Source organism: Pelophylax lessonae (genome assembly GCF_965119305.1).
Source record: "Pelophylax lessonae genome assembly, chromosome: 5".
NCBI classification, from domain to species: Eukaryota; Metazoa; Chordata; class Amphibia; order Anura; family Ranidae; genus Pelophylax; species Pelophylax lessonae.
The window spans coordinates 342,949,923-342,969,400 of record NC_138772.1 but is presented as its reverse complement, the minus strand read 5'-3'; the positions used below and the strand labels follow the sequence as shown (position 1 = coordinate 342,969,400).

General features: G+C 48.9%; 1 protein-coding gene across 1 annotated transcript in view; it reads left to right on the top strand.

The window, feature by feature from the left end:
- NUP153 (nucleoporin 153) overlaps nt 1-19,201 on the top strand; it is a gene marked incomplete at its 3' end in the record, with an annotated part of 225,693 nt that extends 206,492 nt beyond the window's left edge. Inside the window, exons 22-23 of the mRNA XM_082258966.1 lie at nt 17,952-18,114; nt 19,129-19,201. Of these exons, the coding sequence (XP_082115092.1) occupies nt 17,952-18,114; nt 19,129-19,201 (236 nt within the window). The remainder of the gene's footprint in view (nt 1-17,951; nt 18,115-19,128) is intronic.
- Between the last annotated feature and the right edge of the window lie 277 nt (nt 19,202-19,478).

Here is a 19,478-nt window from a genome sequence, read left to right as displayed (position 1 = left end):
AAGTGCTGGTAAGTAGACCCCAAATTCAAATGCATAAAAACAGATAGGACAGCATTTCAGGTAATAGTACAGTAGTTGAATATATTCATAACATCGATGGACTCAAATTCCACATGGTAGTAGAGTAGTTTGGTATATTAAAACATTACAACCTCAACGCATTTCGTGGACCCCAATCACCACTTCATCAGGAGTGGATGTATAAAAAAATATATATAAAAAAAATATTATAGATAGGGAAATTGGCACAATGATAAATACAAAAATGAAAAAGGGGGAAGAGGGGAAAACAAGGCCCTAAATTTGCCGAAAACGTACTTGACAGCTCAGATGATCAGTGGCATTGGAGATGGCCCTGAGTTTCCCCCACGGGAGCTGAGGGCGCACAGGCAGGCAAAACACGCTGCACACATGGTGGGTGTGGGCTGAAATGCGTGAAGTGAGGAACAATGAATGTAGCACCATATAAGGATGTCTGAGATATATATTAATTCCTGCCAGCCTTGTCATGACTTACTCAAAGTCCCAACCCTCTCTTTGTACATTAATTGGGGATGGAGACGCACGAAAAGTGCCACTGTGCGCCTCAATCAAAGTCCCTGCCCCCTTTATTAATAGTATGGGTTATGTGTTGCTATCTTCAGGCATTTAGACACTTGCAAAATTTCTTTAAAGTAGTTCTTACTAGCCCCCAGCTAGATACATCTAGTTTTCCAACATATACCATTCTGCACTAGAAAGAAGGCAACCTCTAGAAAGCCTTTCCCTATTTTTGATCAAGCTGATTGAGCTCTGTATGATTGGCACAGCTACGAGAAGTTATTCACTCATCTTATATTTGCTGCACTGTACCCTATGGGTGAGGAAATATTTAAAGATGGATTGTACCCACTGTGGACTGGGCCATTCCCACTACAATTTCTATTGTACGTAATGTTGTTTCCCCATACATCAGTACTATGTGGTCTTCATAGCCCTGATGAAGCGACATGTGAAACTCGTTGGCACTGGAGGACCCAAATATCATAGTAGTATCGCTTTGGTCATACCCACATGCTATTTTAATGGGGTTTTTATTTGGCTATGTTTAAAGCTGTATTGTGTTATTTTATGTCTAAATAAACTGTTATATTTTCTATTTTACAACTGTTTACGCTCCTTTTACTGGCCTATACAGTTTGGTTATCCTTTAGTGGGATTTCCCCGAATTCCTTTTTCTATATACATACGGATGATGGCCATTATGTTAGTGTTTGATACGGTTTCTATTGAGGGATTCCCTGTAAGGATTACATTGATAAGAAAAGAATTTGAAGACTTTGCTTTGGCATGCCGCTCTCTATTTAGGAAAATGTCTCATCATGGTCTTTATAACATCTGTTCTAATTCAGTAGCTAGACTTCCTCCTGGTCTCCTGTAGACTTGCCCCCTATGTCTCTCATATGAGATTGTTTTATTTTTATTTATTTATTTTTTTACAAATGCAATGTGATAGGTTATACACCCAATCTATTCACACATCAGTTTAGTCATTGCATTGCTAAATCACCACTCCTGTGATGCTTTGACCATTCATATCGCAGGGTGTCTTGGAGACCTGTTACTACAATGCTGCTGAGCCTACTAACTAAATAACCATTAGCCCAAATGTTGATGCTCACACTTCTCTTTTTGATTCTGACATATTTCTCGCACTTCTCCCCTGACCTTATCATCTAGAGCAGTGGTCCTCAACCCTGGCCTACAGGACCCACTAACAGGCCAGATTTTAGGTATTACCTTGGGGAGATGCAGACTAGAGTACTGCAATCACTGAGCAGCAAATGATATCACCTGGGATGTATTTCAGTTATCTTGCAAATCTGCCCTGTTTGTGGGCCCTGTAGGCCAGGGTTGAGGACCACTGATCTAGAGTATCTGGATCTAGTCCTGACATTCCTAATAATCTTTCACTATGACTACTTTGTGTCTGGTCCTATGTTCTGGAACTTACTCTTATTAGTACCCCTCAGTTGCTACTTTATGAGAACTTTCTCCAGGATTCTGCGGTAGGACTCCTTTGATGCAGTCCATGCTCTGTTTGACCCCTTCAGGGGCACTAGGGCTTTCTTGCTACATAAGAGGTTGGCTGCACTACCAAAAGACATTTTTCCTTATAGCCATATCTCAGCCTGTGCTCTGATTTTATCCTTCCCTCCTGGTATCTGGGTTTGCAGATTACAAAGTTGCCGTTAAAGCCGTAGTAAACTCCTGCTTTTTTATTTATACCTACAGGTAAGCCTATAATGAGGCTTACCTGTAGGGTACAGTAAATATATCCTAAACGTGGACCTTTTAGGAAATTACCTTTGTAGCAGCCAGTGACCTTACCGGCGCATGCACTCTGTGGATAACATGCCATGCAGTCTGTAGGTGCCCTGGCACTTGCCTGCTCTGTCATCAAAAATCTTGTTTTTCTCTGTCGCTCATTGACAGACGCAGTCCTCTTGATTAATATCAAATTGGGTTATACTGCCCTCTACAGGAGTAGGACACTAGGCAGAAGGAAAACGTTCTGGCCACACCTTAGGGGCAGTCCCAGAGGGTATATCCTCTCTCTCCCTGCTACAGGATGTTAGTTTTTTTCTGTCTAGTTAGGAGTAAGGACCTAAGTTCCTTGCTGGGATCTTTGGTCCTGGCAAGATTTTTTAGAAAAAAAGTTTTTTAGGCAGCTTTTTTCTCCAGTTGTTCCTGTGACCAAGTATGCTGAAACAGGGCGACGGGCTGGATGTTGAGATCCAGTGGTCACCACGGTCAGCCTACGAGCGCGTGCAGGCCCTAGCTCCGCGCTGGGTCGGCCGCGACATAGTCCCACTGGACGGTGACTGACCCTGCGAGTTAAACGTCTCGCCTGGACGCCGACGACCAGTTGGAAACTGAGTCACGGCGTCCGTATTGGTCGACAGCCCCCCCCCCCCACCTCGGTGGAGAGGGGTTCTGTCAGGAGTTGGCGCCCGCCTGTTCCGGTATGGTGAGTAAAATGTTCCCCCTCTCCCCCTGACGGGTTTGTGGGTGGACGCGGCTCCCTCCCTGGGATGATCGGACCCTTATGATCCTGGATCCCCCTCTATCCTACAACAGTTGTCACAGATCCCCCTTTTGAGGGTGATTTAGTGAATAAGAACCAGGAGGCTTGGTTTGGGAGCTGACTATCGGAAGTCACTGTATGAGGGGCACTGTAAAGGGACCATGACTGAAGTCAGTGGCTGGCATTACTGTTAGGATGGCCATGTAAGAGGGTGATAGCATCCTACCTGATACAGAAGGTTGCAATACAGGCCGATGCCTGTGCCTGGACTACTGCCATCCGCAGGCCGCCATCCTCCCGCAGGCCGCACAGGCCAATAACTACCTTCCGCAGGCCGTAGCAGGTCGCTGCCATCTTTCCACAGGCCGCCATCTTGGCGTAGCCTCGTGTCTCCAGCATGGGGGCGGCCATTTTGGAGATGACCAGCTACCTCGAGGAGTAGCATGGGAGGCGCTGGAAGGCGTGTAAAGGGGCAGAGCCGCCTCCTTTACCCGGGAAAACGATCCAAAAGACTTCCTGTCTGTAAGAGACAGCGCTGAGAGCAGGTTGATAGAAACTTCTGTGCATCAGGTGGTAAGCCTTGGGGTCTCTCTCTCTCTCTCTCTCTCTCTCTCTCGCTCTCTCTCTCTGTGGGGTCCAAGCAGGTAACACTGAGGGGCGCTGTTGCGCTGGGGGATTACAAAAAAAATAAAGTTTCTCTTACGTCCTCCGACAGTCGCCGCCTCTTCATATTCGTCACATATGGGGTATTAGACTTTGCTCCGAAGGAGTAGCTAGGCAACAGAATATGTTAACATTAAAGCTTTTAACATATCCCACCCTCAAGGGGTGGTCCCCTCAGTCAATACCCTCCTACTTCCTGCAACCATATCTCAGTTTTAATGTCTAGCTTGTCAGGAGTGGCTGGTTCTCTCTGTGCTGGGACTTTATGTCCCAGACTCTTTCTTCTTTTTAAAATTTTGTTTGAGTTTTTTCTCTCTACCTTTACTTAGCTGTTATTTTGTCAGCGTTAGTTAGTTCTTCGGATGAAGAGGATCATGCGGACTGGGTCTCGGGCTGATCCCCCTGGTCGCAGGTCGTGGGTCAGTGGCTTCCCAGTCTGCCATCGAGCGTTCAGCCAGGTAACGCTCCTGGCACAGTGAACGACCCATCCCTGTTCGGTGCAGGGATGATTGGTGAGGTGGCTACCTCACTGGACGCTGTGCGGTTTCTTAACCCCCCTTGTGTGCGTCTTGAATGCGACTCTCCCTGCCTCATGTGCAGCGGCTTGTTCGCCTGTGCGGGTTCCCCACGCCATGTGAGGTAAGTGTATCTATGTGGGGACCTGTCTGTCTGGGGGGGTGTCAGTCTGGGACTGTGTAACCTGCCTCTATTCACACTGCTTGTCTCCCTATCTCTCGGCTGCATGCTGTGGGCTGCAAGGGGGGGGGGAGCTGTATGACACTGTGTGTGTCAGTCTGGTCAGTGTGAGAAGCTGTGTGCTGTGGGGCATGTTTTTTTGGCATGTTTGGGCATATACATCGATCGCTGCGGCGATCTGACATGTATTCTGATATTGGAATGTAATGTGTGTTTTAATGCACTGTGGAGCGGCGATTTCGGCGCCAAACGACGCCATTTTGCCTACACTCGCTCCGGCCGCATGGTTTACATGCATGGCGGCCATTTTCTTGTAGCCTCCATAGGCTTACATAGAGCGCCCTGGCAGCATCACTTCCTCTTTCCAGGAACACCGATCGAGGCAGCAGCAGCGGCGAGGGTCTCCTCAGGTTTTATCCTTCTGTTCTTGCTATCCATTGCCTGTGTTCAGTTTGCATATTCCCTGTGGGTGTCTCATTGTGCTTGAGTGTGGTGCGGTGGGCTGCGCTTGCCGCGCTTGCTTAAAAGGGGCAGTTAACCCTTGGTTGTCTGGCATTACAGGGGCAATGGATTCTCAGGAGGGCAAATTTCCTACAGTATTGGTGGAAAGCCAGGGGACCGCTGTTTCCCCCCCAGGGGGGGATTTAGCCACTATTGTGGCTGGCCTTGCTGCTCAGGTGCAAATGCTGGTGGCTGCTCAATCTACTAAAAGGCCCAGAGTTGCTCTTTCCTCTGATTCTGAGGGTGAAGGTGATGGGGCTGTTATGGCGGGGGCCTCCTTATCGGGGTCCCGCTCCTCTCTTGATCTAGTGGGGTCTGAGGTGGAGGCTGAAGTTGAGGGGGTTGATAATTCTCCCCCTGGCTCGCCTGAAGAGCTTGCAATCATGGATGAGTTGATTGCTTCCATTAAGCAAACGCTGCGTTTGCAGGACGAAGTGTGTCCCCCCGCTGCCTTGGCGGCTTATGGGACGCAGAGGAAACGCAGGACGCCGCAGGTTTTTCCCTGCAATGCTAATTTTCAGCGCACTGTTAAGGATCAATGGCGCGATCTGCGCAAACCTTTTGCGGTACCAAGTAAATTCAAGCTGCGTTATCCTTTTTCGCCTGCCACTGATGAAAGGTGGTGTGTGCCTCCACCAGTGGATCATGCAATTGCGGTTTTGAACAAAGCCACTGCGATTCCTGCAGAGGGTTCCCCTGTTTTCCGTGATGCCACGGATAGGAGACTGGAGTCTCTTGCCCGTCATACTTATTCTGTTACGGGTTCTATGCTTAAGGCTCTGTTTGCTTCTCTCATGGCGGCCCAGGCGATCGCAAGTTGGACGCAGATGCTTAGGCGCGTCCTGGTGGCCGATTCGGCCTCGCCGGCGACCCTGGATATGGTGGATCAGATCCACCAGGGTGTCATGTATCTGTGTGATGCGGACCTGGACCTGATTCCGTTGGCTGCACGTGTGCACAGCGTGGCGGTGTTGTCTCGTCGCCTGGTTTGGTTAAAATGTTAGTCGGTGGACCAATCTTCACGTAAGACCTTAGCCAATCTGCCTTATGATGGGTCTCGCCTTTTTGGGGAGTCCCTGGATGTGTTGATTAAGGGGATCACCGGGGGTAAGAGCACTCTCTTGCCCCATTTCCCCAAGGCTAAGGGGGCTTCTGGGAAGAAGCATGCTAATTTTCGGCCCCCTCAGGGGTCCTTTCGTGCCTTTCGGCCGCACTACAAGGGCAAACCGTTCAAAGGTCAAGGCTCTCAGAAGAAGCCCTGGTCTGGTAAACAGAAGTCCGGCCAATCCGGACCTGCAGCCCATAACAGTTCGGCCTGAAGGGGCGCCCTCACCCAGTTTTGGGGTGGGGGGACGCTTGCTCGGTTTTCTTCAGCCCTGGTTGGCCCGTGTGCGGGACAGATGGGTTCTGGAAATCGTTCGATCTGGTTACAAGATCGAGTTTCTCTCTCGGCCGGAGAGCAGATTTTTTCCCTCAAATCTTCAGCTGTCTCCAGAGCGCTTGCGGGACCTGCACCTGGCGGTGCGGGACCTGAGGGCTCAGGGAGTGGTGGTTCCGGTGCCTCATCGGGACAGGTTTCGGGGGTTTTATTCCAATCTGTTCATCGTGCCCAGAAAGGAGGGCAAGGTTCGTCCGATTCTGGACTTGAAGGCTCTGAACCGCTCTGTGCGGGTTCGCAAGTTCCACATGGAATCCCTGCGGTCGGTGGTGGCTGCCCTGGTTCCGGGGGAATTCATGGCCTCCATCGATTTGAAGGATGCGTATCTTCACATCCCCATATTCGAGGGTCATCAGAGGTACCTTCGATTTGCCATTGCGGGGGATCACTACCAGTTCGTGGCGTTGCCTTTTGGTCTCGCCTCGGCTCCGCGGGTCTTCACCAAGGTGCTTGCACCGGTTCTGGCATTATTGAGGGCCCAGGGCGTTTCTGTCCTGGGGTATCTGGACGACATTCTGGTTCGGTCTGCGACCAGCCAGGGTCTGGAGGAGGACCTGTCTGTCACGATGTAAACTCTGCAGGAGTTTGGTTGGACGATAAATTTTCCAAAGTCGACACTGAGTCCGTCGGTTCGTCTCCCCTATCTGGGAATGATACTGGACTCGGTGCAGGCGAAGGTCTTCCTGCCAGAAGACAAACTCGGGACTCTCCGGGAGGAAGTCAGGTCCCTCAGGGACGTTCCGAACTCGTCTCTGCGGACGTGTATGAGATGTCTGGGATTGATGGTCTCGGCCTTCGAGGCGATTCCTTTCGCCCAGTTTCACACGCGGGGTCTCCAAGCGGAGATCCTGTCCAGGTGGGACGGGCGACCTCAATCTCTGGATCTTCAAATCTCGTTGAGTCTTCGCACCAGGGAAAACCTTCTGTGGTGGCTCCAGTCCCCGTTGGTGTCCGGGGGCAAGTCGTTTCGTCCGATCTCGTGGACGGTGATCACCACGGATGCCAGCCTGTCGGGCTGGGGTGGTGTTCTGGGCGTTCTGTCCGCTCAGGGGACTTGGTCGGAGGGGGAGTCTTCCCTTCCGATCAACATTCTGGAATTGCGTGCGATAAGTCTCTGTCTTCATCGCTGGACGGACCGGCTGCAGGGTTGCCCGGTTCGGGTGCAGACGGACAATGCCACGGCGGTGGCCTACATCAACCACCAAGGGGGCACCAGGAGTGCCCGAGCGGCTCGAGAAGTGGCCGACATTCTGTCTTGGGCCGAGACTCATGTCCCGGCGATAACGGCGGTTCACATTCCGGGTGTGGAGAACTGGCAGGCGGACTATCTGAGTCGCCAGACCCTGGATCAGGGGGAATGGTCTCTCCATCCGGCTGTCTTCCAGATGTTGTGCGCGAAGTGGGGTCTTCCAGATGTGGACCTGTTCGCGTCTCGTCTCAACAACAAGGTGATGAGGTTCGTGGCAAGGACGCGCGACCCTCGGGCAGACGCGTCGGACGCGTTAGTGGCCCCGTGGCATCAGTACAGGCTGATGTACGCGTTTCCACCGATTCAGTTGCTGTCCAGGTTCCTTCGCAGGTTACATTCGGAACGCAACACGGTGATTCTTGTGGCACCGGACTGGCCTCGCCGGTCCTGGTACGCAGACCTCGTGAATCTGGCGGTCGACGCCCCGTGGCGTCTGCCTCTTCGAGACGATCTACTGTCTCAAGGACCGATATACCATCCTGCTTTACAGTCGCTGGCTTTGACGGCCTGGCTGTTGAGACCGAGGTCCTGAAGGAGAGGGGTCTCTCTCCGGAGGTCGTTCATACTTTAATCAACGCGAGGAAGTCTTCCTTGGGGAAGGTTTATTACCGTACTTGGAAGGCCTATTTTGCCTGGTGTGAGTCCAGGGGATTTTCACCCCGCACGTACTCGGTGTCCCGTGTGCTGTCTTTCCTTCAAACGGGTGTTGATCAGCGTTTGGCGCTGGCTACGATAAAGGGTCAGGTGTCTGCTCTGGCCGTTCTGTTTCAACGTCCCGTGGCTTCCAACCCATTGGTTGGCACCTTTGTTCAGGGTGTGCGGCATCTGGTTCCCCCGAGGCGGGATCCTCTGCCCCCTTGGGACTTGAATCTCGTTCTATCTGTGTTACAACGTGCTCCTTTTGAACAGATCAGGGAGATCTCGTTGTCTATGTTGTCCAAAAAGGTCGCCTTTTTGGTGGCGATCACTTCGGCTCGCAGAGTGTCGGAGCTGGCGGCTTTGTCCTGCAAGTCTCCGTACCTGGTTATTCATTTGGATAAGGTGGTCTTGCGACCTAATCCTTCTTTTCTTCCGAAACGAGTTTCGGAATTCCATCTTAACCACTTACCGCATACTAACGTAGGTCTACGTCAGTAAACTTTGCGGTAGTGTACCGGGATGATGCCTCTAGCTAGAGGCATCATTCCGGTACCGTGGTTTGAAGCCGACGGTTGGCTTTCCGTCGGTACTGACCGATGCGGCTCGGGAGCCGCTCGATCGGTACCCGGGGGGGCGGGAGGGGACGTCCCCCCCCCCCCCCCTCCCGCCGCCTTCCGTGGCTTTGCTCGGGGCTCCCGTCCCACCGGGAGCCCCGAGCACCCAGCCGGCGCGTCCGCCGGCTGGATGGAGTCCCGATGAATGCCGGAAACAGCATCGATCGGGGCTCCGTTGGCGTAACCCGGAGGCGGCGTCCATGACGTCACTTCCGGGTTACTGTGCCGCAAAAGGCGGCAAATTTGAAAATCGGCTGTATGCAAAAACGCCGTTTTTGGCATTTTGCATACAGGGAAGTGTAGTGGAGGGGTCTAGGGTCTTTTAGACCCTCGATCCCTCCATAAAGTGTACCTGTCACGACATATTGCTGTCACAAGGGATGTTTACATTGCTTGTGACAGCAATAAAAGTGATCAGATTTTTTTTTTTTTTTTTAAAACTGTAATAAAGTTAAAAAAAATAAAATAAATGGGAAAAAAAAAAAAAAAAAATTTAGCCGCCCCCGTCACCGTTAGCTCGCGCACAAAAAAAAACGTATACGCAAGTCGAGCCGCAAATGAAATCGCTGTTCAAACCACACATGTGAGGTATCGCCGCGATCGCCAGAGTGTGAGCAATAATTTAAAAAAAAGAGCTACACTCTACCTCTAAACTGGTAACCGTTAAATAAATTTAAAGCGTCGCAGATTGAGATCTCTATTGACCGTAGTTTGTCGACATCCCACGGGGGGGCGCAATTTTAAACCGTAACATGTTGGGTATCTATTTACTCGGCGTGACATGTTCTTTCACAATATACAAAAAAATGGGCTAACTTTACTGTTTAGTATTTTTTAAATGCAGTGAAATGTGATTTTTCAAAATTTTTCCAAAAAAATGGCGCTTTATAGACCGCTGCGCAAATACCGCGTGACAAAAATGATTGCAATGACCGACATTTTATTCTCCAGAGTCTTTTCTAAAATAATATATATAATGTTTGGGGGTTCTAAGTTGTTTTCTAGGAAAAAATACTGATTTTAACTTGTGAACAAAATGTGTCAAAAATAGGCTCGGTCCTTAAGTGGTTAATGAGGATATTGTCTTGCCTTCGTTGTGCACGAAGCCTAAACATCCAAAGAAGGTGAGATTGCACTCTCTGGATGTTGTTCGGGCGATTAGGGTTTACCTTAAATCGACTGAGTCTTTTCGAAAGACGGACTCCTTGTTTGTTCTTCCAGAGGGTCCTCGGAAGGGCATGGCGGCTTCGGCCTCTACCATCGCCAAATGGATCAGGCAGACCATTGAACAGGCCTATGCTTTGCAGGGGAAGGTTCCCCCTGTGCCTGTGAAGGCGCACTCTACTAGATCTCTGAGTACGTCTTGGGCCTGTCGTCATGGGGCTTCTGTAGCCCAGGTGTGTAAGGCGGTGACTTGGTCGACCGTGCACACTTTCACAAAATTCTACAAAGTAGATGTTCAGGCATCGGCGGATGCTTCCTTTGGCCGCAAGGTTCTTAGTGCTGCTGTTCCCCTGGTTTTTTGTCTTTTCCTGGGTTGTTGCTCCTGTTGAGCACTTGTTTTTTGCTGTTGCCCAGCTGGTTTCCTACCTTTGGTAAGGTTCCTTCTTTGATGCGGAGACTGCGTTGCCTTTCGGCGCAGATGCGTTTCCCACCCCTCATGTTTGCACTGCTTTGGGACGTCCCCATATGTGACGAATATGAAGAGGCGGCGACTGTCGGAGGACGTAAGAGAAAACGGAATTTTTGTAAAATCTTACCTGTAAAATTCCTTTCTCTGAGTCCTCCGACAGTCGCCGCCCCCGCCCCTCTTTTGGGGTTTGATTGTATACTCTACTGCTATTCCACTAAAACTGAGATATGGTTGCAGGAAGTAGGAGGGTATTGACTGAGGGGACCACCCCTTGAGGGTGGGATATGTTAAAAGCTTTATTGTTAACATATTCTGTTGCCTAGCTACTCCTTCGGAGCAAAGTCTAATACCCCATATGTGACGAATATGAAGAGGCGGCGACTGTCGGAGGACTCAGAGAAAGGAATTTTACAGGTAAGATTTTACAAAAATTCCGTTTTTTTTTCTTTGCAATTATTTTTTGTTTGCTGGCAAGTGTCCTGTATAATCATGGACCCTGCCACACATGTATCCCCACCTGATCCCCTCGAGGTGGCCGCAGGACCCTCCAGTACCCCACTTGTGATTGATGCATTATCAGCAGTTTTGGAGTCTTTGGTATCCCGGGTGGAGGTGGCCTGTCAGGGACGGGGGTCAAGAAAGCGACCCCCGCCTACCCCTATTTCATCTGACACTTCAGATACGGATTCTGAGCTGGTCACTGCAGCTGCAGGTCCCTCTTCTGGGGCTGCTGTCTCGGGTACGGTCTCCTCAGACAGTGAGGAGGACGTTTCTGCCTCCGCCATAGCACAAGAAGAAGCGCTGGTGGACGCACTAGTCAGGTCTGTCCGGGAAACCTTAAGTCTTGAGGTTACACCGGCAGAGGTAGCTGACACTGAAATTCCCTTTGGTACCAGCAAGCCTACTAAAATGGCGAAGGTTTTTCCCTTGACCAAATGTTTTGGTAATCTAATTAAAGAAGAATGGGATCGTCCGAAACGAACCCCTGCTATTTCCAAACGCATTGCTAGGTGCTATCCGTTTGAGGAATCCCTCCTTAAAAAATGGACGGTACCACCAGTGGTGGACCCACCGATTTCCAGATGAAATAAAGCCACTGTTATCCCGTTGGAGGACGCTCCGTCCTTTAGGGATCCGGTGGATCGAAAAGTGGAAGCGGAATCCCGCTTCATTTTTTCCCTGATAGGGTCAACATTTAGGCCAGTGGTTGCCATTGGTTTAGTTTCACAAACATTGACAGAATGGATCAAATTGTTACGCCGGGACATAAAGGGGAGAAGTATCCCCCTGACAGTATCAGATTTGCTGGAGCAGTTTATACAACGGCTACAGTTCATCTGTGATGCCGCCCTGGACGCCACTCCCTTGCTAGGGCGTGCATCGGTTTCAGCAGTGGTCCTCAGACGCGTGCTGTGGTTAAAGTGCTGGTCGGCGGATCAAGGTTCCAAAAAAGCTTTGGCTAATCTCCCTTTTCAAGGGGATCGCCTATTTGGGGCCACCTTATATGAGATTATAAAAGATCTCACTGGGGGCAAGAGCACTTTTTTGCCACAGACTGCTAAGGGTAAAGGACCTCGTAACAGGCGAGGACCTTCCTTTTCCGCTCATAAAGTTTGTTCATTCCGCTGGGGCGGGCGATAAAGGGAAGCCCTCCAAAGCCCCTTCAGGGGGTTTCAAAGGGCGCTGGTCGGGTAAACAAAAGTCCGGCTCAGCCAAACCTGAAGATAAGACCAATACAGCCTGAAGGTGCGCCCCCACCCATCTCTGGGGTGGGGGGACGTCTTCACCGGTTTCCGGATCCATGGCTTTCCAGAATCCCGGACAAAGGGGTTCGCGAGGTCATACGGTCGGGATACAAGATCGAGTTTCGATCACTTCTACCGGTGCGATTCTTCCCTTCCAACATTCGACTATCCCCGGATCGCTTAAAAGCTTTGCGGGGGGGCAGTAATGGACTTGATGCAACAGGGAGCGGCAGTTCCCGCTCCTTGAGCAGAATGTTTTCTTCACTTTTCCCAAAGATCATTCCTAGTTCCCACCAGGAGATTGAACTATCTGGTCCTGGGACTGATGGTGGCCTTCTTAGAGGCAGTACCGTATGCCCAGTCTCATACCCGAATTCCCCAAAAGGAGATTCTTTTCAGATGGAATCGGAATCCCGATTCTCTGAACAATCGGATCCGGTTGAGCGAGCGGACCAGGGAGTCTCTGGTCTGGTGGCTTCGGTCTCCGATGCTCAGACAGGGGAAGTCATTTCTTCCGATAGAATCCAGGTTACCGATAAATGTATTGGAACTGAGAGCGATCAGACTTTGTCTGATTTACTGGACCGAGCAGCTTCAGGGCAACCCGGTTTGGATCCAGTCGGATAAGGCCACGGCCGTGGCTTATGTCAATCACCAAGGGGGCACCAAGAGTGCCCTGGCGGCCATAGAAGTGGCCAGCATTCTTCATTGGGCGGAACGGTTTGTTCCGGCTCTCTCCGCGGTATTCACTCCGGGGGTGGAAATTTGGCAGACAGATTATCTCAGCCGTCAGATTCTGGATCAAGGGGTATGGCCTCTTCATCCAGAGGTATTTCACCAGCTGTGCCTTCATTGGGGCACCCCGGAGGTGGATCTGTTGGCAGCTCGGCTCAACAGGAAGGTGCGGAGGTTTGTAGCCCGCTCCCGAGATCCTCGAGCGGACGCAACAGACGCGCTGGTCGCCCCGTGGGGACAGTATCAGCTACTGTATGTCTTCCCTCCTCTCAAGTTGCTGCCGAAACTTCTTCGCAGGATAGAGGTGGAGGGAATTCCAGTTATCCTGGTAGCTCCGGACTGACCTTGTCGACCCGGGTACGCCGACTTGGTCAGGCTGGTCGCGGACACTCCTTGGGAGACTTCCTCCCAGGGAGGATCTGCGGTCTCAGGGACCGATCTTCCATCCTGCTTTACAATCGCTGGCTTTAACGGCCTGGCTATTGAGACTCAGGTGCTGAAGGACAAGGGATTGTCAACTTCAGTTATTCCTACTTTAATTAAAGCAAGGAAAGCGACTTCCAGAAAAGTCTCATCGCACATGGAGGTCTTATATTGCGTGGTGTGAATCCCTTGGATTCCCTCCACGTGCCTATTCGGTGACCCGAATCTTGGCTTTTCTGCAACAGGGGGTTGAGCAGAAGCTGGCCTTGAGTACTGTCAAGGGACAGGTTTCAGCGTTGCCAATTTTCTTTCAGAAACCTTTGGCTACCCATTCCTTGGTGCGGAATTTCATCCAGGGGGTGCGACACTTGGCTCCGCCAGTGCGCGCGCCCTGGGATCTTAATCTGGTGTTGTCGGTTCTTCAGAAACCTCCCTTTTGAAGATATCAGGGAGATTCCCTTGCTTACGTTATCCCAGAAGGTGGCCTTCTTGGTGGCCATTACTTCTGCATGCAGGGTGTCAGAACTGGCCGCATTATCTTGTCGTTCCCCATATCTGGTGGTTCATAGGGATAAGGTGGTTCTTCGTCCGAATCCATCTTTCCTTCCTAAAGTGGTTTCAGAGTTTCATCTGAATGAAGATATTGTGCTACCTTCCCTGTGTCCTAAGCCCAGTCATCCTCGGGAGTTTGCGTTCCATTCCTTGGATGTGGTTCGGGCAATCAGGGTATACTTGAAAACTACGGACTCGTTTCGTAAGACGGATTCACTTTTTGTGATCACGGATGGCCCCAAAAAGGGGTTGCCTGCATCTGCCGCGACTATCTCCAAATGGATCAGGCAGACGGTGGAACAGGCTTATTCTATTAAGGGTCGGAATCCTCCGTTCCCTGTTAGGGCGCACTCCACTCGGGCGCTTAGTGCTTCCTGGGCCTTCCGCCATCAGGCGTCAGTGGTCCAGGTTTGCAAGGCGGCTACCTGGTCGTCGGTTCATACCTTTACAAAATTTTATAAAGTTGATGTAATGGCATCTTCGGATGCCTCTTTTGGCCGCAAGGTTCTGCAGGCCGCAATTTGAGGAGACCGTTGGTCTACCTCGAGGGTTTTTTTCTGTTGGGTTTTCAGTTGAGTCATCCTTTTGTCTGATGAGCCTTTAAAACTTCTAGTTGGCGCCGGTTGGGCCTTCTAGATTGGATTTTAATTTCTGTTATCCCACCCCTCATTTGTGGCACTGCTTTGGGACGTAAAATCCTTTTCTCTTAAAGCGGAGTTCCACCCTGGTTATACATTTTTTTTACAAAAATACCCCCGGGACAGTCAGGGCTAGCACATTCCACAATGGCTAGCCTCTGATCTGTCCCGGGTTGCACTTACCTTTCAGGAGAAATACTTACCTTGAAATTGTCTTCTCCAGCGCTGCAATCTCAGGTGTGGGCAGCTTGAAGCCAGCACGATCCTCTTCCGCGTCCTCTTCGGTCCTCTTCCTCCTCCTTCGGTCCCACGATGCACTGCACCGGCCCCGACGTCACTTCCGGGTCGCGCGCGTCATCCCTCCACAGCTTCTGGGCATGCCCAGAAGCTGTTTAGAAGGGAATGACGCGCGCGCCCCGGAACTGACGTCGGGGCCGGTGCAGGCACAATGATTCCTGGGAGCGATGACGTTCAGCTCCCAGGAATCATTGCAAAAGCCAGGAAGTGACGAATCGCCGTGGCCGCCGAGGGGAGGAAGAAGGAAGTAAGGTGAGTATATTTTCTCTAAAAGGTAAGTGAAAAAAAAAAAAATTGCGATTATCCATTTGTTTTTCAGGTGACCGGGAGCGAGAAGATGGAGGTAAGTATAAATTTCGGGTGGAACTCCGCTTTTAGCTCATTGACAGACGCAGTACCCGCCCCTCTACTTTTGAGTTGGGTTGGGTTAAATTCTCTGACACTGCTTTGTGACATAACTAACATCCTGTAGCAGGGAGAGAGAGGATCTACCCTCTGGGACTGCCCCTAAGGTGTGGCCAGAACGTTTTCCTTCTGCCTAGTGTCCTACTCCTGTAGAGGGCAGTATAACCCAATTTGATATTAATCAAGAGGACTGCGTCTGTCAATGAGCTTAAGAGAAAAGGATTTTACGGTAAGATTTTACAAAAATCCATTTATATGGCTGTTCTGTAGCCTTTGCAGATAGATCTTCCAGCATCTCTAATTCCCATTTCCTGGGTTTCATGCTCCTTTACCAGTGTTTCTCAACTCCAGTCCTCAGGGCACACTTACAGGCCAGGTTTGCAAGAAAACTGAAATACATCACAGGCGATATCATTTTCTGCTCAGTAAATTTCAGTATTCTAGTTGCATCTCCCCAAGGTAATACTGAAAATCTGGCCTGTTAGTGTGCCCTGAGGACCAGAGTTGAGAAACACTGCTCTATACAATGCAATCTATCATGCAAGTTAGTCGCCTAGTGTGATGAAACGGAACCCCATCTTAAAAAAAATTGCTGTTCCCCTTCCTGTGATTATTCCTTAGTACCCTACAGATATTAGTTCGATCTTGCATGTCCTCTAACACCTGACTCTTGCACTTCCTGTGCACTCTTTGCCCGTTGTGACTTGTGCCCGTACTTTAAGTGCTCTTGTCCCCACAGAGCCCCCTCCCGTTGAGGGTTGTTCTATTTATTTGGCCTTTGTAAGAATTTAATTACCAATTATACAGGGCTAATCTATATGTTCAATTATAGAACACATTTCTTAATGTGTCTATGCAACGGTTTTCAAGTATTTTTCACATTAGTGCTTAGTGCTGTGCGCTGTATCTTGCACTTATATTGCCACAGGAGATTTTCTCTTTCTGGATCACTTTCAAGCAAGGACCATCTTCATTCCTCTCCCCATTATGCCTGTGGAAAAAAAGGGCGTTTTGTCAGAATAATGCTTTACACTGACCGACAAAATCACTGTCCATTTCCCCTTCTAAAGTCCGTCAGCTGCACAGTACTTTTATGGAAACGGTCTTTAAAACCACACTAAAATATTTCCTTTATGTAGTCATTCAGTTTGTAGAGAATTGTTTTCAATTAAAAATGTCTTCCGTTTCCCCTTTAATTAAAATCCACCAATATTTTCTTCCATGCACAAACATAAAAGCCCCTCTCCCTTTATGTATTTGAAGACATTTTAACTGGGACCTTCTGTACCATGCAGAGAAGAGGGCACTTGGCACCATGTCCTGCCCACAGTTCGATATTGCAGCTCTCTGCCTCTCACCTGGTTTCTCAACCTTTCAAAGTATACATCTTGACAAATGGCCTAAACACATTTTGGCAAAACAGTCTAAATTTCAAAGATAATGTTAATGCACATTGAGCCATCTGACACAGTTGACGCTTATTACATGATCCGGGCTTGTCCCCACCACAACTGACAAGGAGGAATCCTCTCGTTATACACTCCAGCACACTTCTGCACAAGCCAACATTGCACCACCACACATCCTATGCTCACATCTATTCTAGCAGGCTTTGCACCTACACCCATTTTTGCACTTGCACCAGTGCAGTTTTCCAATCCTCAACAATGCAGCTTCACTCACTCCTTCTGTATTGGCCAGTACCACACATCTATGCATTTCTGCACTGGCCAACACAGCTATGACACCCTTTTCTTCACTCATAAGCACTGTAATGATGTGCAATTCTGCCCTTGCTGATGCCCCATCAAGTCACATCTTCACACCCCCTGATACCACATTAGTGTGCACTTTACTAACTGACGTGGCCTAGGAACTCGTCAACACTGCACCAACATCCTCTCTTGCACTTTCTGACACTTCTTCAAAGAGAGCTTTTGCACTCATCAGTACTGTAGCTACATGCTTTTCTGTGCTTGTGCACACAAAAAATGCACATGTTTGCATTTACCTATTACTTCTAGAGTCACAATGCAGCCTTTTCCACTTCCATTGCTTCATTCACATGCGTCTCCAATACTGCAACAATGCACACTTTTGCTGACCGTGAAACACATGCTTTTATGCTAACCAGCACCACAACGTGCGCTAATTGACTTGCCAGTACTGCAACACCACTGCAATGCAGTTTTCTGCACTTGCCAGCAGTGCTACTGCGTGCATTTTGGAAATTTTTGACACCGCAACAGTGCACTCTAATGCAATCGTCAACACCTTGTGCACTTCATCCCATTCAATAATTGGACACATGTTGCTACTGTATATATTGACAGTCGTTGCAAGTAATCAGTCATCTCCTATCTGATCCACCATATGGATGTTTTGACATGGTTCCCCAAAACCCACTATAGTTAGGTACAACTTAGGAACTCCTCCCTTGTGTTGGATGTTTTGATGGGTTTATTCAGGTGGTCTTCAATAAGACCCATTTTTTTTTTCCAGTACTTGACAAACATTTTGGAACACTATTTTGATTTGGTAAACCTTTTCTACTCCTAGTCAGCTACTGTATGGACTGTATAATTTTAAATATTTTGAAACACTTGCGGTCTTATGTTCCTGTACAACATGGTTCTAACAAACCTTTTTGTTTCAGGTGGTTCTTTTCAATTTGGAAGTTCAAACTTCAACTTTGGTGGTGCAAGCTCAACAGGAGTATTTACTTTCGGTTCAAATTCTGCTGCTAACCCAGCACAGCCTGCAAATACTGGATTTGCATTTAATCCAGCATTTAATCAGGCTCCATCATTTAATTTGGGGTAAGTATAATTTTTTATCAAACAATATATTCCCTGTCTGACATTCACATACATTAATCTTCAGGTTGTTTTTAAAACTGTGTTTCTTTGTTGTGGGAAGGAGCCTTTCAACCTTTTGTATTAGAACTGCTTCCTACAGGAGGATTGGACACTGGCCCCAAAAAAACAAACCCAAACGCAGGATATCCCTTCCTAATACCAGCATGCCTCAGTTTTTTGCTAGTGTCCTAGAAGGGAGGAGGTCTTTTCTGCTGCCCTGCACTTATTATCCTAGTCATAAAGTACAGGATACAGGCACTTTAATCTTTACGACTGGGTTATTTGCGCTACCTTCAGATGACTGCACACCACCTTTTATAACCCTTCCCACTCCCAGCTAGCCTCATTTTTTTGTTAGTGTTTTTAGGTGACGGACCTCTTCTCTTCAATAAGAGAAGCCTCTATAAAAGATAAGCTGTTATTCCGATCTTGTTGGGATGATATTCCACTAAGATTTTTCCTTCATTCGGCTGCTGCATAGCCACTGTGACACTTCATGCAATATCCAGATCGGTTGGCTCCTTGGCATGGCCTTGGGACCATACCCAGACTCTACCTGGTGGAAAATGCAGGGCTGGTCTGAAATGTTGCTTTATGCACTGGGTCCTGCTGAGGGCTCTCCCGTTGGATTGTAGTTCAACATATGGAGTTAGCTTCAGTATTCTTTGCAGGTCCAGGGTTATGGTCTGCCTGGTGCAGAGTCCTATCCTTGAAGACCCTTGTAGAATGTGGTAATCCTGTCTCATGACAATTTAAGAGTATAGGGCAGTGAGACTCTAAATCAGGCCATATCTGCAGCAGTTGTCTCCGAGGCTGTCAAGGCTGCAGGTAGATAACCAAACCAATAACTTTATTGTAGGGTGTGTGAAGTCTGTTAGCTTTTTATTGCTGACTGTGTCCCTCCCTCACTTCTGCTAATCACTTTGCACAGTGTTTATCTTGAGGTATGTCAATTTATTCTTTTTCTCTTCACAGGAGTAATGGAAAGACGACAACACCACAAATCGCTAATCGAAAAATTAGGACTGCTAGACGAAGACAAAAATGATGCTTCTGAGAAATGGTGTCCTGCATTGTGCAAATACTGGAGTGTACCTCATGCTGTGTTTTAGTTGAAGTCAGATCTGTCCAAGGACATTGAGCTGAAAGTCCCACCCGCCCTGCTCTCTTCTCCCAATTCAAAAAACACATTTGGTGAGGGAAAATTATTACACAAAATATCCAAATCTGTCATCTTTAAAATACCTGACTTGGCGTGATCTGGCTATACAAGCAAATATAGAGCGCACAAATGGCTTTTGTATAATAAGTACTTTTTTTCATCT